General features: G+C 41.0%; 1 protein-coding gene across 1 annotated transcript; it reads right to left on the reverse strand.

The window, feature by feature from the left end:
• On the reverse strand, window positions 1-25,123 carry LOC131293652 (uncharacterized). The gene is made up of 12 exons (XM_058321727.1): window positions 25,062-25,123; window positions 6,251-6,441; window positions 5,474-5,601; window positions 4,460-4,549; window positions 4,169-4,378; window positions 3,906-4,093; window positions 3,726-3,832; window positions 3,460-3,650; window positions 3,156-3,356; window positions 797-2,102; window positions 508-663; window positions 1-29 (listed from the first exon to the last, which is right to left on the reverse strand). Exons 1-12 carry the CDS (start codon window positions 25,121-25,123, stop codon window positions 1-3), a joined length of 2,859 nt encoding a protein of 952 aa, XP_058177710.1.
• Between the last annotated feature and the right edge of the window lie 2,399 nt (window positions 25,124-27,522).

The raw sequence follows: 27,522 nt of genomic DNA on the forward strand, positions 1-27,522 counted from the left end.
TTAATGAGATTCAAAGCAACCTTGACTGTCTTTAGAGTAAAACGGAACATCAGAAATATGTAGTTCTTTTTATAATTATAAGACGATGCTAGATTTCATGCCAACAATGTCACGTTCACATACTAGAATCTGACTAACATGACAGCATAATTAAACAAATTTAAAAGGTTAGAAAGGGTACTTTGATACGTTGTGTGAAAATATGGTTCATGTTGTTAAGCTTGCAATGAAATACCACCAACAACATGATGTTCCTTCTGTTCCAGAGTGCATACCTTTGATCAAGTGCGACCAGCAGCTGAGAGTTTCCTAACGACCAACTTTCCCACCATTTGGTTAATGAGAATCACAAAAACAAAGGTAAGATGCAATGGGATCGTGGGTTAGTTGCCAAACGACTGCTACATGTAGTAGATTTAGGTGTTGAACGGAAAAGTAGTGTGTTAAGCGTCATCCGTGCAATACCATTTTGCATCGGTGGAGCAAGACAAGTTGGGCGAGTCCGACTCTCTGACGACCCCGGTCGGTGTAATCTGAGAGTGTGATTCCAGTGGCGGCTCGTCCCGCTGCTGCTGCTGGTGCTCTGGTTGCGCAAGATGTTGGTTAGTACGGTTAGCATAGGACTTGGAGTGTTTGACGGCAAAGGTAACGCTATCGCTGGAGCTGGCATTTTGGCATTTGGCTTTGGTGAGTAAAATTTGCGATCGCATCGGTTTCGCTTCCGTTGCCTGCCTGCGTTTCGTGGCGTCGGCTGTGACAAGATGCGACGGTTTGTCCACACCAGCCGAGGGCTCACAAGGAATGCACTGCGTTTGATTAGAATTGTTAGTGGACGAGAGATCTCCAAGAGTAGATCCTGAGGAGTTGTTAGCGCTTGAGTTGGTGCTACCGCCACCACTGCCACTTGGCGTGCTGGTGCTGCTGCTGGTACTATTGCTGATGACGATGGAGGAGCTAGTGGTTACGGGTTTGGTTAAGCTTAACAGATTAAAGTCAGCACCGGAATCGATGTAGTCGTAGGTGGTTGCGGATGGTGCGTCATGGCTAGTGTTAGCGAGGGGTTCGCCGCTATCGCTGGCAGCACTGTTACAGTGTATGGAAGTGGTTAGCGAATCTCTACTGTTGCTGTAGGACGTACCCCACATGAGGACGGTTTGGCGCTGTGGCTCGCAGCGTAGCGACGGCGAAGAGGACGACGGCGATTTGGTATCGGAGGCCAGCTTGTGGTCGTCCGCGGCCACTCCATTGCGTAGCTGATGCGTCTGCAGCTGGTGCTGGTGAGGGTGTGCCAACATCTGTTGCATGTCCTGATGGTGGTGCTGCTGTAGTGCATGATGATGCTGCTGCTGATGCTGGTGGTGCTGGTGTTGTGGCTGCTGTTGATGCTGCTGATGCTGTGGGCCGAGCTGATGGTGATGGGTGCTGGGGGGCTGCCGGTGCGCAGCATGACCGTGATGTTGAGCACCATGGTGTGAGTGCTGCTCTAGCGAGTCTTTGGTCGGTGCGGCGTTATCTGCCGTGCAGCACGGATCAACTAGCTCCTCCGATGAGTGTGGCGACGCACTCTGACCCTGGTGGCACGAGCTCTTGGGGACATGCGGAGAGCTTGTATCGGCACCGCTGGGGGCTGTGGCGAAGCCGCCGACCAGATAGGTGGACTCCCCGGCGCCACTCTCAGTGCCACTCGATCCGCCGGCCGGGTGCGACTGGTTTGGATCGCCGCCGGTACCGTAGCCTTTTGTCCCTTCGTGCCACCGCATGGTGTCCTCTTTAGTGATTCCATAACTGTCGTACGGAATAAGCCCGTTAGTAGGTACAAAGGTGGATGCACTAGTGCTCGTATGATACTCGGGATAGTAGCCACTTACACCTTGTAGCCGATACTGGTGGAATATGTTATCGGGCATCGGATAAAAGTTCGGCGAATGGACCGGGCCGCCCATATAGACGTTGTCCGGGCCGGCACCAGCAAAGTGTGCGGCTGGCGAGTACACACTATTAATGGTGTTTGTGTAGGCGGCTGCGGCGACTGCAGCGGCTGCGGCCGCCGTACCCGGAGGTCCACCGGGTATGTAGTCGACCACCGCCACGTTCGGCGATACCTGAAAGCACACAATCAAAGGATGTGATAGAAAGCAATATCAATAAATGCCCAAATGATTTTCAAATCTTAAGTCCAGTAAGACCAAAGAAGAGAAACCAAGGACATATTACAAGTACTGGTTAGACGTTGGCCCTGAATGTTCTTTGAATCAAGTTTTTACTACAAATAATTAGAAAGTCATTAGTTGATACTGGATAACCAAAACTAACGACACTTGATTTTTTTTAATGGAAAACTAATGTTGAAATGTAAAACTGTACATTGAAAGCGGTTTGTCCTAACAGGAAAAGATAGAAATACTCTCTGAATGATTCCATTCAATACCATGCACAATGTAGTGAAAAGAGTATCGTCTATCGTTTGTATTTTCCGTCCGTTAGTCAAAGCCAGAGAGTATCGTTAGCGTTCCGACGGTATGTTCTTTGTACATTCGAACTACTCTACTTCTACTTCTTCTTAGAGTAGCGACCTTGTTGTTGGTCATGGTCATGCCTGCCTGATAAGGGCCTACGAGAACTTTAATGTGTACGTGGATAATCAGTCCTCTCCGTGTCGGTTGAGATTCGAACCCACGGCGTCGAGGTGGTGGGCCTCGGGGCACATGGGCCAATTTTCTTACCGGCGCTACCGCTCGGCTGTCGCGGACCTCCAAAATTACAGAAATTCGAAACCAACTTGATCCAGCTTTACTACACTTTATTTCGGTAGACACGAGGCAAGGGTTCAGTTTCAAACGTAACTTTTGCATATATGTTCTAGTAATGATTGAAAATTCAAGCTAATGATTGAAGGAGATAGCTGAACGGAACCTAGCAGAAACATTACTTTGATTTTGTAGAAGCAAAAGTAGTTGGTAATAATAGTTAATGAAATTAAGCTTCTCTATGCTTTTTGTTGAAGATTATGATCGTCCAATCAACGATGGGTTAAAATATGCGAAGAATGGTTGATATTAAGGAAGCTAAGAGAGCAATTTAGACCATTATTTGATTAAGAGGTTCGAAACTAATTTTTTGTACGGAAATTTTACATACAAAACAATGCACCTTACCGGTTCATTTGCGCATTGGTTGGGAAGTTTTCGTTTATGGCGGCAAGTTGAGAGAAAATCGCGCAGCTGGGTTTTGTAGCGCCGATTGGCACGCTGCTGCGAGGTTGTTGGTGAACTTGGGGCACTCGTGCTATTCGAACTTATGATCAGCTGATCCGACTCGAAGTAGGTCGAAGAAATGCCTGCATCCAGATAGCTAACCTGTTGTAAGTGGCCGAAAAAGGGGCAAAAGAATACGTATTAACGTTCACTCTATCGGCTCTTTCCTTTCCAGACGCTCAAAAGGACGTCTGCAGTTTGTTACTTTAAAGTCCATCGTTCGTTTCCCGAGCAGGTCGCGACCTTCCTCTTCCATCAGCTGCCGATGCGTGCAGATCACAAAGTCCGGTTTCGAGTTCTTGTACACCAGCCTCGAGCTGGTCTGCAGCCACTGCCAGGCGCCGTCCTTTTTCTGATATCGATACGCTATCATGCCCGACGCGCCGGTTTTCAGTACTTTTAGAAACGAACAACGAAATTTTGGTTACCTGGAGAAATTGATGCGACAAACTTGTATTTAGAACAACTTACATTCCTGATGAGCGCTTGCCACGTACGCCAGATCGTCATAGTGCACCAGATCGTAGCCTCCCATGTTGGCCAGCTCGGAGTCTGAGTAGCCGAGTGTGTTCTTCCCCCTAGAAAAAAAAGCAAATGAGAGATAAAGTGCTGCGCACTGTATGCACACGGTCCAGGTGGTGCTAGTAATACTTGTGATCCATCGAAACGAGTGAAAAGTCCAGCTTGTGCTTTGACTTGAACATGTTCTCCTTCGGGGGAATCTCCAGCAAGCTAGGCGGTCCAAACGGGGTGCAGAAGGCGAATAGTGCCAGCGGTGGCTCTTCGTTCTTCTTGTTCTGTCCATGCAACACCTTCACCCGACCTCGTATATCCAGGCGCTGAAGGAGGAACATCGTAAATGTAAGACTCACAGGGTCGAAACTTGCACTGGGTGGACATCGTATTATTCATACCAGAAAGCCGGATGTGTTGTCGAGCAAACAGCGAAATCGCACGGTAAAGCTACGCTCCAGCAGTTTGTCCTTTTCCGGTACCAACGCTTCCGTTAGCTGTATGCCGGAAAGGTCCGCCGGTAGAAAGGAGTTCCATAGCAGCTGCTTCTGTAGCTCCTCGCGATCTTCCGAATGTACCAGCTCATATACTGATTGGTGTATGATGTCTGACTGGGGAATTAGGAGGATGGAAAACGGCAATCATCACAGAACACAAGCCAGAAGAGTGCAGAAATGAACGAACTAAATTACCTGATGAAAACCCAAGTAGCTTTCAATCGTGTGAGTGGCGAAGAACACTTCGCCTTCACAGGTGAGTATCATTATGAAGCCATTTAATGCCTGCGAAAGACGAAAAAAACATTGAATATTATTTACGATAAATAAAATTTGATCATTATGGGAATAGTTCGAGAATGTAATGGAAAGGGGTTATTGAAGTTAAGCGCTCTAATACACTGCATAGGAGAAACGGTTCAGTTCAGATACAGTTTTTATCTGATTACAGGCACAAGTTTGTGAATTGTACCCAAATTTGGAGCTTAAAATGCTTTTTCGTTGATTTTTTTTATTGTATGTACATACATACATACATACTCAACAGCAAATATACGTCAAACTACTACATAACATGGACTGCGTCATGATACTATGTCGTCAAATCATTTGCTCTTGATGGTTCAGCCATGTTTTTTTGTGTTTGGTGCTGTTTGGCATCTGTTGCTTACTGTTGGCACTTCAATAGAAATTAATTTCCAATCGAATATGCTATTAAATACCGATTACCGGGAAGGGCATTTATGATGAGCTGTAGAAACCCGTTGTTCAGCATGTGGTTTGAAGTTTTCCCTTTCTGGAGATGATATTTCTTTAATTACAGCATCGAACCAACCCCGTCCCGCCGGAAGCGACGCTGGAAACGGGTTAAAACGTCGTGGTTCGCGTCTCGAACGCTATCATAATTATTCGTGCCCGTTTCTCGTTAAGAGCTCGATCGAAAAGTGCAAAGGTATGAATGATGAAGCTGTGAATGGTCACAGCAAAGACAGCGGCTTAATACAGAAGCATACGATTTTCTATGTGATGTCGCACAATATGATCGCTACAGAAAGTTGACGACAGGGGTCAGCGTTTATAGTGTTCGTTAAGTTTGAACGAAATTAGAATGAAAAGATTTACGTCTCTTAAAAGAAAACACTAGCCTGTTGGATCCATTGTGTTTGAATGATGTTTTTATTGACTAGATAATCTTATCTTAGCACTTACCTGTAAAAACATATCGCTATCAACGATGAAACTGTGATCGTACGATGTAAAGTCACGTGCTCGATAGCTTTCGTCGGAAACGGATTGTGGTAGCAAACCATTCTCGCTTTTATCTTTATGCATCACAACTGTTGGAAAAAAGTGCCGTACATGTAAAAGATTTTTTTATTTCTATTGCTATAGTTGTTTAATATGTATTTACGCATAATGACTAAAAATCTATTGGTAAAATTCACAAAAAAAGAAAAAATTGTTTGGTTTAACAAACAAACAACAATAGCACGCTGAGAATCTTCACTTGCTTGTGCAAAATATGAAAGAGTCCATTCGATCGCTCATTTCAAACGCGTTTAAAAACCACAATTTCAAGTGGTCCCTTTTTAGTACACTTTTTAATTCCCGGGGCTCGCTATGACAGACAGTGTGGGGGGGTCACTATAATGACCTTCATGTGTAATAAGGACACACGCAACTATTAAATATTTTATAAAAGATAACGCGTATCACCTTTTAAAAACATTGTTATTCAGATAAAATATTTATACAATGTAGGTAGGATCAGGAAGTAATGGATAAATTAGCATATACTTAAAAATGCTTTGTTGTGTTCAATATAAGTCGTATCCTTCAGTATGAGGAGTACAAATATGTTGTTGATCTTAAATTAATAATTTTATCAGTAAGTAGTCTTCGATTTGTTTCAACAAATAATTACTGTATAATAACTTAACAAGAACATTTAAAACGTACTTAAATAGATATTAATGTAATGCTTACCTTGAAAATAGCTCTTAATCCTTAGATAGCTAACCGACAGCCGCAGGATGCTTAACCGGTCCAATTTACTCAGTATGTTTTGCTCGAAAGGCAACAGCGAAGCCAGCAAGTCTAGCTCAGCATTTAACCGCTCCCGGTGTCGCTTGGAAGGGTTACTCTTCGTGATGCCTTCCTTCGGCGTGGTCTTAATGCTGTATTGGAGAAAGGTATGGAAAACAGATAAAGATAAGCACTCACTAAGAATTCCGCGGCCGAACAACAACAAAATGGAACAATTCTCGTCTTTGCGAAGGTGGTACCTGGTTTCACCCAAGTGTTGTGGCTTTGCTTCTTAGAAGCGACAGACAGTGTACAAAGTAAAGCAAGCAAACAAACAAAAAACCCAACAAAAAACAGAACTTCACAGCAGAGAACGTCCAACTCGACTACGACTCGTTTATTATTCTTTAAAGGTTTTGGCATCGAATGTTTTTTGTTCATCTTTGGGCTTCCTGAATTCCTTAGTAAACTTCGGAGACGAAATAGGTGTGAAGGTGTTAAATCCGCTTTCATGATATATCAGTCCCGGCCGTATGAATTGCGAATCTTCTGAACTGAATCGTTGAATCGCTTTTTTATTTTATTCTTGTTCAAATTTGGCAGAGCAGTCTGAATGCTGTATGTTGTTTTTAGCGACAGGACAGGATGGTCAACTTTTGTGGTACGGCAGCATGTGTGCCACTTTGTGTAAACAGATGTATGAGGGTAATTATCAACCGAAAGAGCAACCTAAAGGTTAGGGAAACTCTCCATTCGAATGCAAAGCGACGCTCACTCCTCCAATATGACCGGCGGATGGAACTATGGGTGAAGAAAGAGTTTTAAAAAGGCCAATAATATGTGAAATAACATGCACGTAAGAAAAATCATCTTAAATCATTTGATAAGGTGCCTAATTATTTTGTTCTAAGACAAAATATAACAATCCCAAACGATACAAAATGTTTGGGCATGGCTAAGCAATAGGAAAGAATAATTTTCCGCATATTCATGTTGAAATAGAACCAATTGTTACAAGCGATTCATTGAAAGCTCTCTATGGAAATTATTGGACCTAAAAGACGACCCGTTTGTATAATCTGACCAGCTTCTTGTCGTACCGTGGTTGGCGTAGAATAAAGTTCCCAACAGGGACAAAAGTAGGATGGCAAAAATTGTTGAGGGTGCAAGTTCAAAATCGAACACAAGAAATCTTCACCTTTTATTAAGACTAATGGGGAAACAAAATTCCTTTCCCATTCGCTGCTGCAATCTATAGGGGTCATTCGTAAATGCACGTCCATTGAAGCAAAGCGCAAGGCAGCACTCGTTGCCTTCGCGCCTACAATGAAAAGGCGTTTATCGGATTTCAATCGGGATCCCGGAACGGAACTCCGCAGCTCGAAATGCGACTGCGGCGGAAGGTGGAAAATTAAATTCAACCGATTCCGGCTGCATCTGACCAACGCGGCTGCGGTGTGTAATTCAGAAGACGACATTTGGACTGCATTCCACGACGAAGGTGTTGAATTAATCATAAGCCAAATGGCGATTAATACTGCAGCAGCGAAGGCCTACAATGGAAGCAGTTCGTGGCGAATGGCTTATTTAAATTTAATTGCCAAAAAGGGTTTGTTTACTACCACACTTACCAGCCCTTTGATTTAGTGTATCTCGTTTCTGTATTCAAACTTATCCTTCTAGTTCTTATCCTCTTCGCAGTTTGGTTTCTCGGTTTGGTTGTTTTCTTTCTCTTAATGGTGACAGATCAATCCTGCTTGCTGCTCACAAATCGGAAGCCAATTCGAAATATGTTATCAGGTTAAGGTTAAACCGTTTTGCCAAAACGAGAGTGAAAATCTTGGTTGTGAGATAAGATATAGGCTGTTATAATTTGAACGAGTTTCGTTCGTTTGTTGACCTTATTTTATTTCATTTCATAACACCTTCTGCTTCAGCAGATGGACTTGAACTTGAATCAGGTAAAATTTTATCCAATATTCCGTTCCATATTCGTTCATATTAGTAATGAGATAGATAGACCGTAAATTGTCATTTTTTAAAAACATTTGGATGGCCAGGCCGTATTATACTTGATGTACCAAAAAATAGCATTTTCCTCATTGTAGCTAACCATAGCTGTAATCGTATCCTGGGTTAACTCGGGTATAGACCTAAAATTGCAATCACTGAAATATAACGATTTAAAGACAATTTGTGGTATTATTTATGTTTGTGTTATTCGTTTGTGTATTATAAACAAACGATTCAGATGGTGGATTATCCGTGCACATTATAGCATTAAGTTTTTTTTATTACTTATGGCAGCTGATTTTATTACTGCACTCTAATTGGTCAAGAACTTGTTGTCCAGAACAGCAAAATTGTTCGATCACATCTCTTCCATTTTGCGGCTTCAGTTTCCAGTATTTTTTAAAACATTAAAAGGTAATTCTCTATGAACTACATAATGAATGTTTTTCAATGAACTTCTTTGGGAAATGTTGAGTTGTTGAATAATTTTTCGAACTATTTGCGGATTCTATACCAACTTATTACCGTAGACGGATAAGTAGACTCTCAATTATCATTCATCATAAGAAAATAAGAAAAAAATGTTTTCTTCGACATTCAACCACCATTTAATTGTGTGTTAGTTTTACTAAATATCTGTAGCATACGTACTACCAACTTTACTTACTCATACAAGCAGACTAGGTAAAGTGCTTTGGTGAATAATTCGCATGGCCTTTGCATGCCTTCCAGTTTGCTATGTCCATGCTACCGATGGAACGGCGGGGTTGGGCAGTGGGAGAAAACGTTTTATTTAAAACCAGCCTTATTACATTTCCATTAACGATCCGTTATGCTCGTGCGATCGCTGAGCTACAAAAACAATGTTTTATTCATTAAAGTAGCACACGAGCGCCACGATACCCAGGTTGGGTTCTCTGGGGAAATGTGCACAATCCGGCCCTTCCGGTGAAAGTGAGATGGAAGTGGCTTGGTAGTTAAACCCATCACTTCGCTTTGTGCCATCACAGCCTTGCGATAAGATCCAGCACGCACCAGGTTGACACTATCATTAAGCTTTTGCGCAGTTGCATTATGGTAGCCATTACAAATGCAGCTTTCGGGAGCATTGGCCATCGATCGATGTGACACCTGCATTTCATTAGAATTTTTACTGCTCACAAAGCCACCAAAAATTGCCTCTTCTTCAGCAGGTGATTCCTTATCTTCTTTGCAATATCTTCTGGTCTCGGCTTTATCATTAAACGTGAATAACCATTGCTTCGTAATCGAAATTTGAAAAGAAGACCAGTTTTTCATAAATAGTTTTTTGGAAAATTGTATGGTTTGCAGCTATAAATAACCCTTGTATAATTTTCAATATCATAAGGCATTAAATAAATAGTTACGTGTATTAGCTTTTTAGTATTACAATTGTTTAAAAACAGTTAGTTCTGTTAAAGGTAGCCAAACATTTCATTCTAGTTATCGTATCGTTCTTCGTTTCCTCCGTCATTCGGGAAGATCCCGCACAAAACGGCATGTGCAGTTTCCTTCGACCTTGTTTTTGACGTTCGATCAACCAAATGCTCGCAACCAAACGGCATTGGTGTAATTCGTCCAGAAAGTGTTCATTTGGGCGAAACGGGTACGCAGTTGGATCGGGCTGCACCACCACCACCGTTGGCCATCACTCGACACTAGCTCGACGGCAGAATAAATGCTCAAAATGATAATTATTAAGGTAAAACTGCACCTCACGCAGCTGCTGCGTGCTGCAGTCGGTGCACGGTGGGGCCCTAATTAGCCAGCAACCTGAAAGGGTCCGATGCATATTGTTGCGCTGCCATACGCGCATTTGAGCAGGGCCATTTGGAATACGCTGCATTTGCTAGGCCATTCTTTAACTGTCTGCTTCTAGAGGTTCTGAATTTGGTAAGCCTTTAGGTCGGCTCCTTGGTCGGTATCTCTTTTGCATTTCACGCTATGCGATATGTGTAGCTTCGGTCGTTTGCAAAAGCTTTCATGTGCTGTTTTCCTGGAGCCTAGTCGTTATTCCAGGGAAGTAGAAAACATGTATTACGTATGAGCCAGACGATTTCATAGTTCATGCATGGACTTTTTTTATTACGTAGGGTTTCATCATCAAAAATTTCACAAAAATATATTTTTGTAATAACGCTCAACGGTGCAATGATATGATCTTACCCGTTAAAGTTTAAATGCACTTTTTATGCAATATCTTAAACTGGTGACTCATTATAAAATTAGCCAAATGAGTTTTTGTTGAATAAAGCTGCTACTAAAAGAAACCCAATTGAAAGGACCAATTCTCTCGTCTGTATTAATTTTTTTTATAATTTAAGGTGCAAACGTAGACATAGACGTAGACGTCACATTCACGATAATAAAACACCGCTTTTCGACGCATTTGCTTTTACACGTTGGATCAAGCGTTTAAGCGTTTAGAATGTGTGCTTTACGTTAACTAATATAACACATATGTAGGGGTCCGCGACAGCCGAGCGGTAGCGCCGGTTAGAAAATCGACCCATGAGCGCCGGGGCTCACCACCTCGACGGCGTGGGTTCGAATCCCAACCGAGACCGAACCCTCCCCTGTACGAGAGGACTGACTATCCACGTACAACAGGGAAACAAGTCTCGAAAGCCCTTAACGGGCAGGCATGACCAAGAGGTCGTTACGCCAAGAAGAAGAAGAAGAAGAAGAAGTTTCTGTCTGTACATAAATTTGGGTAACAACCCCCTGTCGAATTGTGGGGTTGCCTTGTTGGTACAACTACCCAAAGTATACACCGGGCAACGGATAACGCAAACCGAGTGTTACTTTAGCGTATTTATACTAAAAAATTAACTGCATTTAATAAACATTTTCATTCACACGTTGAAATAGCTGTAAAATGCATTTAAAAAACAAAAAATCATAAAACATTGTATGCTTTGACTTGGTTTATAAAATCATCGTGAAAATCCAATAAGCAAACAAGTAGATACACTTTTGCTGCCCATAGATTATTGAAATTTGAATATGAGCTTAGTTATGTCGAAGTCGTTACAATCAATGAACTTTGTTGTAAATTCAACCACCACATGCAATGCAAAAAGGAAACGTTCTGAAATTTCAAATGATATTTTTTATTTTATTTATTTATTTGAATCGTCGTCGGATCACAAAGGTCTTCGCGACACATCTTAAGTATAAATTACAAAAACGGTTACGCGTGAGAAATGTTTAGACGAGACGGAGACGTAGGCGCTCGCGAAACACTGACATAGGAAGATTAAAGTCACACAAGTCCGGCACTAAATTCAATTTGTTGCACATAACATGGTACGCTCAGCAAGGAAATGGAACCAAGTAAGAAGTGATCTGGTGACGATATACACCAACTCAATCAACCAACGGGTTTGTTTTTGATTAAAAATAACTACCACAAGACCCACCGTGCGACTTCAGTGATAACATGGAATGTAACAATCAATTAACAAAATCAATAAGTAAATAAAATGATATCTCCGTCGCCCTTAGCATGCAAATAAAACATTCCTAATGCAGTATCAAACCGGTTAGAACGTAAACTGATGCTCTCATCGCTGCCATTCGTGTTTCTGCTTAACACGGGCTTGCACTAATCAATACGATAATAAATAAACATTTACGAATCATGAAATGCATTCTAATGGCCGATGATCACACGACCCCGAGCAATTAGTCGCGCTATTAACAGCGAAAACATCTGAAGTTGGACAATAAGGTCCAAAAGGTAGACCATGTTCGCGAATTGGTGCCGGGTCAGATATCTCAAGCTGAAAATATGATACCCTTTTGACGGAAACATATTTATGTTCGGCAGGAATCAATTAATAACCTACCGTTAATCGAGCCACATCCGGGGGTGCGGGACGATACGGTGATGGTGGGATCGAAACCAGCGGGCCGTATCTTGGCCCCGCCAAGGTTCGAGGCTACGGAATCAGTCCCGTCCTTCGAGCGGCTTTCGGACGGCGATTTTCGGGTAACACATTGTATATGAAACCACTCTTCATTAGCAGAATATCCTGGCCCCAGATCCTTTACAGCGGATCAGTCAAACAAACTTTCTCGTCAGATGGTCGGGTCATTCGGAACCGAGGGAGAACCTTAACTCGAAGGCACGCGGCGACATTATGCTGAATTTATTTTCCAACATATCTTGCATAGTTTTTTCCACTTTTTTTCTTTTGTTAGGGGCGCAAACCTAAGGGGTGAGTGAACCTCGCTACGAATCCTTCGCCACCGCGGGTTAATCGCACCTTTGTCTTGCCCCCATACCTGTCCGGGCCGATCGTTTCTAATGACCGCCGGTTGCTCGGACCGACGGCAGACCTTTTTACACGTGCTTTCGGCTGTGGCCCCTGGTGCAGCCCCTTCTCAATAATCCTAGTCCTGGTCCTTACGTGGGGGTGACAGGAAAGGATATCGCACTGGCACTATGTGTGTTGTTATTGCTAAGAAACCACGAGTAGGCCAAACAACCGCTAACGGGCGGGGGAGGGATATTGGTGTTGTTCATTTATATATTTTTTGTTTTCAACCTATCCGGACAGGGGCCTATTTACCCTCGATTTATTTTGCTACAAGGTAGCGAGGGTCATGGGTCAACTCACGGCTCGCTATCCGTCGTCCTCGTGGATCGCGGGGAGATCCTAGCTTCAGTGTTCATTTTCACCAGAGGAGGGGAGATGGAGATCATTTGATAGTGCCGAACCAAGTTTGGCGCCCACAAAACAAAGGTTATGAGTCACGCGCGGTTTAATAACTCTTCGTGATGCAAAGGCGCATGGGTGGCGCATGGGCTCGGCTCTGAAACAAAAACGAAATAAAAAGAAGTACAGGAGACTGTCCAACTCACAGCAGGAAAAGCGGCAGGAAGCATATGTTCCTGGCGTGGTTTGATTCTCATTGACGACGCAGGTCTCTTTGGTTTGTTAGCTGGTTTGGTCTTCCACTCCATGCACCCTCCATATGTTTTTCCGGTAACGCATGTCCCTGTTTTCCCGCTCGCCACAGAGGTATCGGTATCATCGCCGGTGGCAGGTAACTGAGCGTGATCGGGAGGACCAACAAATTTATCATCGAAACGAGAGCCTTCGGACTATTCCCCTCGGACTGTTCGCCAGAACAAAGGCAGCCCATATCCGCCTCGCTCCGGATGCGGTACCGACCTGATCCCGGATGGCGAAGGTGAATTTCGAAGTGCAATCGACAAAAGGGCACCTACATCGGCGTCCCGATTGCGTTTAAATCGACGGAAAAATGAAATCCATTACCGGTTGACGTTACAATCACAAACTGTGCGTGGGATTGCGAGGGAAGGATGATGGTCCTTGTGGTCACGCATGTAATAGGCGAACAAAGAGGCTAACGAAAGTGAAATGATCCACAACACAAACGGCCTCGCGCGTGGCGACGCAATTGTGAAGTAGGAAACATTAGAGCCTAACTTGTGTGTCGCATCCCGATTGTGTGTGTGTTCCGAGGTGCACTTTAAAGTGGAGGTGGTGCGGAGGGGTCAAAACAGAACACGATAATCGGTTTTGGTGCAAAAACAATACATACAACCCTCAATATCTTTTTTCCGATACTTCGTCAAAATCAAAACAAGAATTTGCAGGAGTTGTTCGGTTTCGGTTTCGGTAGTTCAACAGCTTTCATTGGTGATCTTCATCAATCATACTAACAAGAAACAGAGGCGGATCATACAGTAAGCGAACTAGGTAGCTGCGATGCGAAAGTCGATGAAAGTTTGATGAATTTGTCGATGATTTTTATTGATTATGTTGGCAAGTAATTATTTGTCTCGAGGAATACGCAATGAGTTTGCAGCATTTTGTATGAAGTAAAATGTAATATAATTTGATGATTGATTTTACTTCCGACTATTCCCAAGACTTGCAGCAGATTAGGTGATAAGGTATGTTTCAGCTTTACATATTGAGGAAAGGTTAATATATTTTCCACTAATTGAAAATCATATTGCCACATATCTAAATAAATGTCTCGGGTTGTAAAATTCAAGTTTTCAATTCTGATTCTTTTGAAAAACATCTAAAGGGAAGTATCGAACTCACAAGTTTCAATACGTATTGAAGGACAAAAAATAATGTAACATCAAAAGTAAATACATTATCGCACAGATTCAGAACAATTAAGATAACTATTAAAGTCTATCCCGTACAAATTAGAAAAAAACACAGAAATAACAGTATGACCAGCGATCGGCAAATCAGAGACCGCCAGTTGATTTCCGACCCGTTAGAAAATATTTAATATTTTCATTCTTGTCGTCTTTGTCCGCAATATCACACATGTTTTTTCTATGAAAGCTACCATTTGTCTCATCGACACATCTGCTCGCTGAAGAATGTTTGCAATGACTGGATGACATATTTTTAAAATTGATTTTCATTTATTGTACTATGTAGTATAGAAATTGGATCCGACAGATCGACAGAACTGGTGCAAACGAAATTATAAATATGTAACAATAAATCCAAATGCCAATAGACATCCTACGGAAAAGGAGTTTTAATTTTTATTTTTATCACAAAGAGTTTACATCGATTAATGATAGATTGCAAACTTTTACTCTGTTCTGCCAATAGATTCCTCTATACATATTGTAGCTAAATTTCTTCTCGCGGAAAAACCACGCTTATAAACGCATACCCCTAGGGTAAGTGCTCCCATAGTGTTGCTAGTACCAATCGTGGTAGTAGTGGAATAAAAGCCTAGCTCTACGACGCATTAAATACTATGGAGATATTTGTTCGTGTGAAATGTTCTTTGATCTTCTACGACGTGTTCAAAAGTTACACCTTGCCATTCCGTAATAAATTAATGCCCCAAAATTAATATTTTCCGAACAGTTTGTGCTAATATGCTGGATTTCTTAAGAATTTATCAGGTATACCACCAGGTTTCCTTAAGGCTTTAAATAACTGCAAAATGCATTGGTATATGAGAGGTCTATGAGGCCAATGCATTGGTGTATAAAAAACAATGCATTGGTATATGAATAATTTTGGCGTTCTGTCCTGAAATATGTTTCAAAAATAAGTTACAGTCAAAATATACTCAGTTTTTCCAAGTTTTCTGTACTACCACCACTATAGGTACATGATACCACCATTATAGGAACAACCAACAACCATGTTTTACGGCGAAAATAGATGTTTTGCAGAAGAAAAGCTGTGTATGTGAAATATTGTGTTCTTGACCCTTATAAATTACATCATACTGTTAGTTACATACTAACTTCGCCACTATTGGTTCCGCTACCCTACCGTTATATTAAAGTAAAAGAAAATTGGCTCGGCTCGGTTCAAATCGTTCACATATCAGGAATCATACGATTAGGAAAGTCAGAAATAAAACGATCAACTTGAACCGCAAGGTTACCTCTGCTAAGCGCCTTGTTGGTCTGGCCTAAGCCATGTCTGCCACAGTCTTGCTTGCAAAACAACGATGCTAGGGAATAATGCGCATATGTTGTAATAAGCTTTGCCCAAGGTCATTTATGTTACCAAAATTATTGAATCAAGGCAGTTTGCAACTATTCTAGGTATTCATCCAGCCTCATTTTTAGTAATCAACTAGGTAAAAAGGCCCGGTTACACGGGCACATGTTGATGAAAGAATTGGCATCAGAATCTAGTAAAATTGTGGAAAATTCAGTAAATCAAAGCCTCAGCCCAGTTAGAAGTTTGAACCTGTATCAAACTGTGAGAGGCTAATCCAAATCCCGGCTCAATGGCTGCCTTATGATATGCTCATGGCTGAATGGTAATGAAACATTTATCGGGCCAAACAGAAGAATGGTTGAACTCACTGAAGATTTTATCTGAGGGATGTGTTTTACATTGCCCGGATACAATAATTTCCTGACTATCATAACGTGAAATTCAGTCAAAGAAAAAAACAGGGCCAATACCCATTATTTGCATTTTTGCATCCCGGTCTTATAATACAGCCTAATGGCTTATGCCATGGCATTAGGTGCTTGGTCTAAGGAACGTGTTGTAAAACGATTAAAATTTCGTCACCCCGCCATTTCAATGAAGTATGAGACCTCTTTCTTTCAACGAAAGATATGTTTTCGATTCCTACTGATTTCGCCCATGTTCTATATGCGGTATGAGAAAGATAAATCTGCAGGCCATCGCATAGTTTAAATACCGTGCCTAACTTTGTTTTTAAAAAAATTATGTACAGTCATTTCAAGGAAAAATGTGACCAACTTTAAAATCACGTGAGAAATATGATGTTCTCCTGTGAATCCCGTTAATAAAATGGTACTAATCAAGCCATAGGGACTGAATGGTTGTCCCACTGTTCCATAACAAACCAACTTAATTTAAAACATTACATATATTTGATTCAAAGTGCCTACCAAATACTTTCTTTCTTTCAATTGAACGCGATTTGAAATTCCCGTGACTGGAGCTGTGCAATTGAGCTCTTTTCACCATTTCAATTTGAAAACCGTTAAATTTTAAAATACGATGTAATAGGATTAGTGTTCGGTGAGTTTCTATATAAAGTTGAGGTTTTCCATAATTTTAAGTATCCTTGCTCAAGTAAGGACATCACCCTGAAAATATCACACTTATCTGATCGTTTCAAACACTACTTTTTCGAATATTCGTTTTATGAATTTCGCTATCTAAGTATCCTTTCGTTTTACTCAAGCGAGCTGATTGCCATCGCGATCAAATTACAGAAAAACGTAGACGATAGGCTCTGTAGGCAGACAGTCGTAGAATCTGTAAGTTAACGGTCCAGCCTCCGCAAAATTGGCTGTGGATTGTTTAGGAAATTTTCTAATTGTGTTTCTTAGAGGCCTGTGTGTGGTTTTTGTCTGAGCCGGCCCAGCAACTTTTACTTCAGGAACTGACCTTCAGTGAGAAGTTTTTTTTCTGATTGTGTTGTGATTGTTTCGGTGATAGTGTTTTGTGTCGAAAACTGTGTCATATGTGCTTGTTTTTAAGTCGTTTTTACTTCTTTGTATTGGTGCCCTTTCGAAGAATTGTTCGTGCATTTCGAGTATTAGAAAATACACGGCAAAAGTGATTTGGGTCAGCTGAGAAGCTTGCCCGTGCATATCGAACACGGATTTGGTGCATTTTTGGAACCATGTTGAACGATGCATTATCAATCCAGTGTTTCGTTGATATGTCTAATCAATCGAACTCTTAGTGCCCGAGATCGGCGCCGTTTTTTTATCATTTTCTTTTCCCAAAATGTAAGACCGTTTCGAAAAACCGGGTTTCTTTTTTTCCAATCGATTTGGTCTCCCCAGGATTGCTGTGGTTGCTACAGCGAATTGTGAATAGCCTTGTTTCGTAATTTTGTATCAAATTTGTATTTGAATGCGAGAGAGAGAGAGAAAAAAAAAGAAAGAAAGACAGAGAGATAGAGAGAGAGAGAGAGAGAGAGAGAGAGAGAGAGAGAGAGAGAGAGAGGGAGAAAGAGAGAGAGCGAGAGAGGGGGGGGGGGGTGGGGTGGGGGGGGGGGAAGATCCTCTTATTAAGTGTATAGGACACAAAGCATGAAATTTATAATGCAAACCGTAACATAAAATAAAGAAAAAATGTTATCTACTACATATTTTAGCTTTTTTTTATGTATGGAGTTCTATGTACATTAAAGACTCAACCAATCGTCGCTTCTGAAACCTTTCACACATTAAGTTTAAGTACTGCAGATGTTGTTGAAGGTTTGTTTGATCATTATTTTTTAATAAAATAATCTAAATTTTACAATTTAAACTCAGTTTTACTTACACAGACAAAACAAGCATGTAAACAAATGTCAAGGTGTATCCAACATAGTTACACTAAGGTTTATACATCAAGGGGAAATTGATGAAATATCAAACATTTTAAATACGTCGGTATAGTAGCTATTAAATTCAAACATATCTTTCAAGTATTAGTCAAAACCATAATACTTTTCTCAATCCCTTTGTCACCGAGCAACGCCGGGGCGTCAAGCTAGTAAACCCTATGCATGCTTGTGTTTGAATGTACATGTAGTGTGAGAATACGCTTCGAAGTACGCGTGCGCTAAAAGTGGATACATGAAATTTAGGATCATTAAGCGTCCAATCCACAAAGGATCCTACCACACCTAACAAATTTAGGATGTGTCCTTTTTACCAACATCGGTGTTATGCGTTGTTTAGTTTTATGTTGAGCGCTTGAGGTTATTATTTTATCATACATCATCATTGAGTTCTTTTTGCTCTTTGCCGTTAAAAAAAAGAACTAAACACACTTTGTGTACTCTAACAATGTTTTCGGCTGTTTTAGCTTTTGGAAAATTATTTCAAAAACGTTGTACACCCACAATAGTTATCATACAAAAAACGAAACATTCGATATTACACGCTTCATTTCACCGCGTGTTTATGAAAAAATCTGTGAACATCGAAAACGTCAAAATTCCAAAGAAAACCAATAATTTCATTGATTTTCCTGACGGAAAAATAGCAACTCTCAATTCCAGCATCGATAGAAGAATAACAAAGAACATAAAACGAAAAAAATTAGCAAACCGCAATGCCCGAAATAGTGTAGCACTTCGTCTCGCGGCGTGGGGCATTGGGCCTGTGTGTCTGCACAGTAGTAGTTTAATTTATGTTAACGAAACAATCAAAACGGCTCCATCGGAGAGGAGGGCAGCATGGACATGGCGATACAAAAGGTAGCCGGAACAGCAGATACAATGGCACCAAGAACAAATAAACAAATTATAATGAATCCTCGACCGGCTAGGGATCCGGCAAGGAGAAACCCGCGAGGAACGGTGAATCAAAAATGCAAACGAGAACACAGTTGCAGCACAGCTTCGCGAATGCACCTCGAAGAATCCCACGAAGAGAAGGGAAGAGGGAGGAGCTCTGTGGGAGGACAGAGAATTAAACAAACAACATCCCTTTTGCACCGCGGTATCCCGGTGTTCATGATAAACGGGTTTGTGTTTAGTAACATTTTGTTCCAGTAGTGTGTAGGCTCTTCAAGCTGCGAATTGGGTTCCTTCCAATTGGGGAGCGAAGACGAATATTATATTTTCTTCTCGTTTTTCGAACGATCGCCAACCCGGACCCCCACCGTCTTGCCCCGAGTGATCGCATGGATGCGGGGTGAGGAATGCCTCGGATTGCAAATTATTGGCGACGGCGGAGAAAAGAATCACCCGAAATCGCAAAAGGTTTGTTAATTTGGCGCTTGGGAGAGAGATAGCCAAAAAATGTGATCGAAATGCGCAACGATTCGGATTCGGTGGCATGCGTGGAGTCTGAGATGCACCGGAACCACTGCAGTATGTTCGGTGTTGATATGTTTTTGTTTTCTTTAAGTTACTGCTTGCTGTACATGGTACAACTTGAAGATTCAAGGTTCAAGTGGTGGTGTTTGAAGTTAAATAACAAATTATTTTAACACTTTACATGCATTCCAGTCGAGCGCGGGGCAAGGCAACGAGGGATGATCTTATTGGTGTCCTGTTTCAAGCAAAGAAATAAAATCTTTGCCTCTGCAGGTCAGATCCTGTTGGTATTTGGCCATTTAAGCTCTGGCAAAGTTTGCTTCTTGAAATAGATTGTTGAATTGAATCGTTAAGAGAGATTTTATGTCGTTCAAATTTTCTCCATTGCATCTCTTTTCTACCAGGGGAAGGTGTTTTCTTCTCAATACTCATGGAGCAAACGCATGCTCGTGATTGGGGCTGCGAAAAAAACGACTCAAATAGCCTCGAGAGCCATGCTTCAGCAGAACAATTCAATTGATTGGTATTACAGTCGAACCTGCCCAGTGTGGATCTGCGTAAAGGGAGATCCCAAATTGGAAGAACAATCTAGCCCATGTTTCCATAGAATGGGAAAACATCCGTAGCTTGAATACATGTAACTAATCCCATAAATTAGAACATGTTGCATCCCAAAATCCTTTTATTTAGTAACTTATCATGCAATGAAGTTTATTTGCTATACATTTCCCAACCTATCACATATAATGAATAAAATACGTATTTGTTTTTTTTTCGTGACGAAGATACGTAAACATATAATATGATTACAATGTAATGATTACAATATTAAACCATTTGTCGTTTTTGGGAGCTTATTTGACTTAACACTTTGCCCTCCGATAAAACCGTATGGTGTGATGATAACCGATGCGGTTAGATAGCAAACCTCAGTCGTATGATCAGTTTCTGACTAGCCAAATAGAAACAAATCGAAAATAAAGCAATTATTTTACAATCCAAACGCTTTGTAGAAAATTTTAAAGTTCTGTGAGACTAGTACTTGATGATAAATACTCCTTTTGAAGCTCGAAGTGAGGGCAAGAATGCCATAACTTTCGTCTTGAGTTAATGTAAAAATGATGAAATTTCAATGTAGTGTAAACACTGAAATTTATTATTTATTTCCTATATTCCAAAAACAGCCCCGGTACCCTTCCACCTCTGACTTACTCTGGCATTTTTTTAGGTATTGCTAAAAAAGTTTTTTTTCTCCTTTTCCAAAAAGATTACATTGAAAGTTTGAGTTGCTTTTATATTGAATGGAAATGCTGATATCGTCGTCAAGTCGTCGCGACAAAACGAATGTTCAGCACGAAAAAACAATTTTATTTAAGGCCTTAACGACAAACCTTTACAGCATAAACTATCAGCGCTATAAGTTCTTTAAATTATTTGAAAAGGCTGCTGTATAAAATAGTCGCTTAATCATTTATAAAGGCTGATTGCATTTACAAAGAGTACAATTTGAAATATCTAATAATACTCAAAATACGGATAACAGATACGGATAAATTGTATCACGCGTCCCTTGGATTCTACTGTGTCCATGTTCGACTGTACATTTATCTTACGAACGGTTCATTTAACCAACGTGTAATGCTCCAAAGCAAGCATGATTAACCCCTTCTTGGTGGTGCATACAAAATATGTTCGATGTGGGGATTATAAATTGAGTTTTCAATTCGGTGTTTACTTTTCCCAACGCGAACTGGATTCCTTGCGCTTGCGACCAGAAGGACATCACATGATCAATATTTATTTTTCTCCCACCGTTAAATTTTCTTTTGCAGCAGTGTAAAGTGGCCTAGCAAGAGGTGGCGTGAAGGAAAAACAAAAACCGAAAAACGGCTCACTAACTTCAGACACAACAAAAACCGGTGAAAAAATATAAAACGGTTCAGGTCTCAAAACCGGTTATCGATCGCGATCAATGAGGGCCCTAAGGTAAGAAAAAAGGGACGTGTCGGTCGGATCCAAGGTGCCGGAGTGGGTGCGTTACCGGCACGCTGTTCCTCCAGCGGCAGGTCGGTCAGACGACCCTGGGCAGGTTGTCGGAAACGGGGTCTACGGTTTCCAAAAGGGAAGCTCTTTATCCGCCAATAGCGATCGTACGGAACTCTTCGGGAGAATTGCTTTCACGCACTTTAGGTTTGCCATTTGTTGTTCCTTTTTTTTGTTTCTCGCAAACAACGCGGAAAACTGATAACCACGGGCGAACGGTTTGCAATCCTGCGGCGCACGTTGGAGGCACGCTGCATTTCACTAGATTCCAATTATGATAATCAGCCAAATAAGCCGGCGCTCCGGTCAACAAATGATCGGAGACGCAATCTTCGAAAACCAATAAAACAACCGAACCTGGATGTCAGGTTCGAGTGCGATAAATCGCACTGTTTGCGAACCCCTAAACGCAGATGACCCTTTCAGGATAATGGCAGGTCATAGTCGCTTTTCGCTTCCACCGATGAGCGCATTCACAAGGTTACATATCAATCACAAGGCTACATATGCATAAAATGGCAGCTTGTTAGATTCGCTCTGCAACTATTTCAAAAGTTGTGTACACTGTGTATTGACATAATTCCGTTACAAATTAGTATTACTTCTCAGTGGTGGTACAACAAAGAAAAAAATCAAGGGTGCTAGTGCCGTCACCCATTTGTTTTTTGGGCGGTATTACAGCGCGGTAGATGGATCAGAATAAACAAAATATTTGCTTCATTCTTCGCCTCCTTCGGACTGACGCGGTTTGATGCAAGACACGAGTGCTTAAAGAAACGGCTTTTCTGACTGGTGGTGAATTATCAGCTTCTATTAATCGCTCTAACCACGGTGTGCCGGACCATCAGCCCGCGGGGCTTCGAGCAAGAGCTTGGTCAAAGCGAAGGCATTCATCTCTCGTGTACTTTGTATCTTCAAATATGAATGCTTGCTTACAACAACGCGCCGGGGTCAGTTTATTGCTGTTGTTTTAAGATGAACCCGATATTCTGGATGGGCATCTGCATTACATCGATGTTCGAAAGTTGCATTGGGTGTGCAGTTGAAGCAAGTTTAATTTTTGTGAGTCACACCAACATCCCTACCAATGGCACGAGGCAGAAAAGCCTTCTATGCTAGGTGTTTGAAGTTTATGTTTGAAAAAACAAATGTTTCCTGAATTTTCTACAGCGAAGAGCAGTTCGTTTGAGATATTACGACAGGTTTTGTAGATTTATAGATTTTAGTGATGCTGGAAACTGTTTATTTTTAACATATATAAGACAAACTACTACACACTGGTGTAGTACGCTAGTAGATGTTTGTTTGAGTGTAAAACCGAACCAATAAAATCATTAAGAGCTAAACTTCTAAATCTTTAGAAAAATTACTCGTAACTACAGTGGCAGGCAATCAAAAACGCTCAAAAATCAGTCGGACGCTCAAAAATCGGACAATCGTATTGTTTTAAGTTACGTTATCTTCATCCTCCGAGTTGCTAGCGACACGAAACTTCACTAGGGGCTTCTTCAATATTTTCTTCTTTACGAATATCCAAAAGAACTTCATAAGGAAAAAATATAGGAGATGAGTGAAACAAGTCTTTAGTTTAAATCAGGCATTCATTGTCGGACACCATGGAAATCACAAAGGATTTTTTTATTATTCGTTTGTAATTGTAATTTGAGATGTCATTTGTCACTACTTAGTAGCCTTTTCTTGCATTTTCTTAAATTATTTCAAACGAAGGCTTTAAACAAAAATTTGTTGTCCTTGTATTCTTCCTTCAGTTTTTTGCCGATTCTTCCTTCATCATTCCCGCCGATAAAATATTTTAACAATATAAAGCCTACTATCAATATAGAGGAAAAGTAGCCTGTAAAGTTTCGTACCGTTATCAATTTTAGAAAAAAAGAAAATAATATTTTAAGAAAGTCCAACTTTGAATACCTGCCACTGTATATAAAGAAAATGAAAGAAAATAAATTATGGTATTATGAAAAATAATGGTAAAGTAAGTTGTTGGCATTATTTTCTGTAATTTAATCAATTTAAACTAACGATTTCGTACGTAGTTTGTTTTCAATAAATATTATTTATAGAAAAATATTTTGATTTCACTAGTGAGGCTCAAACGGTTACACTTGAGGAGTTTTTTTTCAAGGGTCGACTGGAATAGTGGCTTCTGTTTTTGTATAAGAACATGTCAGCCACCTCATACATTTTTAAAATTCTTCATTACTTCTATATAGTTGATATAGAAGTAGGTACATACAAAAAATTAAAGTGGGTCTTTCCTAAGCGGAGCTGTTACACGCTCCTCAATATACATATTGCCGGATTTGTACATTATTGCAGTGTGAATTTAATTTTCATTCTAGCGCTGGAAGTTAATAGAAAAGTTTGTTTTTTGCTAGTCACCACTATTATTAAAAACAATGAATAGTTCACCATATATGGTCGCTTCATTTGGAAGCTAATAAAGTGGACAACATTTATTGCAGTTAACAAAGAAAAGACGGTTTCGACCAAACCCGGTTAACATGTTAACGGTTAACCGAACAAATGTACAACAGCACTGCTATTTTATTATGCTGGTATATAGTAAGATTACAATACCGCTGATTCTAGAAATAAGTAAATGTAGAACTTCACCATTACCGAACCAGTTGTTCTGTTCTTTTGCAATCAGTGAACTTATTTCCATTGATCAGCTGGTTGTTGTATTTTTAAGTTGTATTTCAAATTCAAATCCAAATTAATAATTACTGTTTACCAATGAACTTTTTGAGCCGTTTTATGGGATGATTATTATTGGGTTGCAGGCAACCAATAATAACACGGCAGAGGCATTGGTGTTCGGCACTACACAACCCTGCTCGTCGTCACGTCTCCAAGACTTCAGAATAATAGTTAAACTGTTTTCACTGATTTGCACACCGTTCGTTAAGGCTGAAGGAATACCGGAGAGCGAAAATAAAAATTAGAATATTGAAGTGAAGGAAAATCACAAAAAATAACAAAATGCGGAAGGCCAGCAGCCAGTACGGTTGCTGGAACATTTGCATAAAAGATCATCAATTTTGGGGCAACGAAAATTGTTACCCCAAAATAGGGTGTACGTTCAAACAGCCAATAATTGCCGGTATTCTTGGGTAAGATTTCGTGCCGTAGTTCGTATGTATATGTGGTGTAGAAAAATCCAAAATATTTAATTTCGATTTGAGGTTTTTTGTTTTTCGAAAGCACTCTAAAAGTCGGCTTAGCGCAACGTAAGGTATAATAGTTTCAAAAATGGCAAGTTTATCGATTGTTGTAGTTTACGCATCCAATGTCATGAAAGTGGTAGTGTTTAGTGCGAAAGAAGTACGGAGACTGGTGAATACTTAGAGACTCTCGGTGTAAAATCTGTGTGAATTGTACGTACCTTTTACCATTACGACGCCTCCGTTTGGTCGCATAGACTGTTCCGAGCTGACTCATTTTCATTCCTGAGATCGTCACGTTGCACGATGGATAAATTAAAGGTATCAAGGTATCACTAAAAATTCTACTCCTTCCGAAATGACTGAATTTCAATTAGGCATACAAACACTTTGAGATTATGCTTCAGTTTCACTCTTCACACAACACTCTTTATCGACTTTAGGTAGTGATAATATTACTCTTTTGTCTATTTCCTCACTGCACACCCCTTTACGGCGTATTTGTAATAGTATTGTTTTGTTTTCTTAACACTGAATTTTTCACGCCAACCAATTTGCTCTGAACAGATTCCTTCTTTATTGCGAATACTTGAAAATTTAACACTCATTCATACATTTGAATGCTCTGATAAGGTAGTTTGAGGTTTTAAGGACCCTGGCTAGGGTGAATATAAGGGCTAATTTATGTAGCTCATGGTGAATTTACAAAAAGCGCCACAGCGCTGAAATACAATTTTCAGAGAACAAAAATGGAGCCCGACCGACGATGCCTGAAGATTCTTTTGGGTAGAAGTAAAATTACCGTCACTCTGGCGGCACCAGCGAGCTACAACGCGAAGTCACGCGATTCGTTCTTGATTATTGACGTGGGGAGAAGTGAAAAAGGGCAAAACTACAGACGATTCTACAACATCGCGTTTTCCGCAGCCCAAAGTCCAAGGCTTGGACTCGTACTTTGGACAGGCTATCCGAATCCCCCCACCCCCCTCACCATTTCCTACCAGGGGCCTTTCCGCCCACCTGCACCCTCATGCCAACTCTTCTCCTCCTCCCGCCCTCTCTTCCGCTCACCATTGCTTTCAACGAAATGAACCATACGAACAGGGCACGTTATATTTATACAGAGGAAAAAAGTGAAGAAAATATATTCACTTTATATATAATAATGTTTCCAACCGTTGTCACGCAACCACCACCACCACCACTGCCACCGGCCAGTCTACCCCCCCCCCCCCCCCCCTACCCCTTCCCCTTGGCCCCTTTCCTAACAAAGTGCCATCGTTGGGTACGAAACCGCCGTTGTTGTTTGCTAATGGATGGGAGAGTTGAAATTTTCCTTCGTTTCGATTTTCATTTGCCGTGCCAATTCACGTCGTATTATTTTTCCCATTTTCTTTCTTCATTACTCCTCCTTTTGACACTCCATTCCGCGCCTCGACATTCCTTGTCGTCCTCCACCTTCTTACATCCACTGCAGTTACTGTAAATCATTCTTCCTGGCCAATTGTCGTATGATAATTTAGGCACACATTCACAGCAACATATCACGTTGGATTAATGGCTAATTCCATAAATCGCCAATGTTATTGATACTTTTCCATCCTCTGCACGTTACTGCGCAACAACCAATAAACCATATTTGGCTACAATTTTTCAAACAAATCACGGGTTCCTTGCAAAATATCGATTGATTTGAAAGTCACACATCACAGTGCAGTGTTTCACCTGCCCCTGGTTCCCCGAACTTTGACCTCCCCAAACACACACGGTGCCGATATAAAGACCTCACCGCTACGCAAACAGGCGTAAGTCCTTCCGAAAAGACGACCGCGATCCGACTGAAGCAGCTGGAAACCGAGCTGTTCAAAGTTGTTCATCAGACCACCTCACCTCCTATGGCGGCTACCCCACACCTTCAACGACCAAAAACCGTCCTCTCATTGGCTGAATCGCACGAACCAATCGCCGTGGCACATAGTTCTTTGCTGCTTGCTGATTGGCTATTGCATTTGACGGTAATAACCGTTTCGGTTAAGCAACAATTGCTCGTGTGAAGGGCATCGTACCGGGAGAATCAAGGGCAAAAGTGTGGCGGGTTCTTCAAATGGTCGCTTCCTGAAAACATTTTTGATGTAATTATAAAGAATTATCGTGATAGCCCCCTTTCACTGGAAGATTGTTCGTGCTGTCAATCATTCGATTCCAATTTTCGAATGGTGCGTACCCGTTTTCTTTCCCGTTCTATTTCGACTTCGGTTCGGCAGCCCAATTAAAATCACCATAAGACAAAACCTTAGAGGTACGGACGCTGTAGCCGGTGTTAGAAAATACGATCCCATTATTATATCAAATCGAGTGACGTGTTCCCCCCATCATTTGCCACATGCTATTCTAATAGACTCAATATTGAGATTTTTGTGCACCAATTTAGAGATCTCGAAAGAGCAATGCAGGTAGGATCGATATGTGACGGAAAGTTCTCCGATTTAGTCATGTAATACAAAAAAATCCAGCGAGGATCTTTTTATGTTTTTCTTTTAATCTAATGAAACATCCTACTGTGGACAAGAATTGAGCTTAGTAAATTTTAAAACATTTGGTACCATTCTAACAAAGACGCTCTACAAATGTGTAGTAAAAACAATTTGACCATTTATGGCCATTAATTAAAAAACAAAATTA

The sequence above is a fragment of the Anopheles ziemanni genome, chromosome 2, assembly GCF_943734765.1.
Source record: "Anopheles ziemanni chromosome 2, idAnoZiCoDA_A2_x.2, whole genome shotgun sequence".
Classification (NCBI taxonomy): domain Eukaryota; kingdom Metazoa; phylum Arthropoda; class Insecta; order Diptera; family Culicidae; genus Anopheles; species Anopheles ziemanni.

What these genes read in the sequence shown, in the direction of transcription:
- LOC131293652 (XM_058321727.1), bottom strand. Translation starts at nt 25,123, where the DNA reads ATGAAAATGAGTCAGCTCGGAACAGTCTATGCGACCAAACGGAGGCGT. An exon ending in GGCAAGCGCTCATCAGGAAT is followed by an intron (nt 3,651 to 3,725) that starts GTAAGTTGTTCT and finishes CGTTTCTAAAAG; the next exon opens with TACTGAAAACCGGCGCGTCG. An exon ending in TCAAACGCAGTGCATTCCTT is followed by an intron (nt 664 to 796) that starts GTGAGCCCTCGG and finishes CCAAAATGCCAG; the next exon opens with CTCCAGCGATAGCGTTACCT.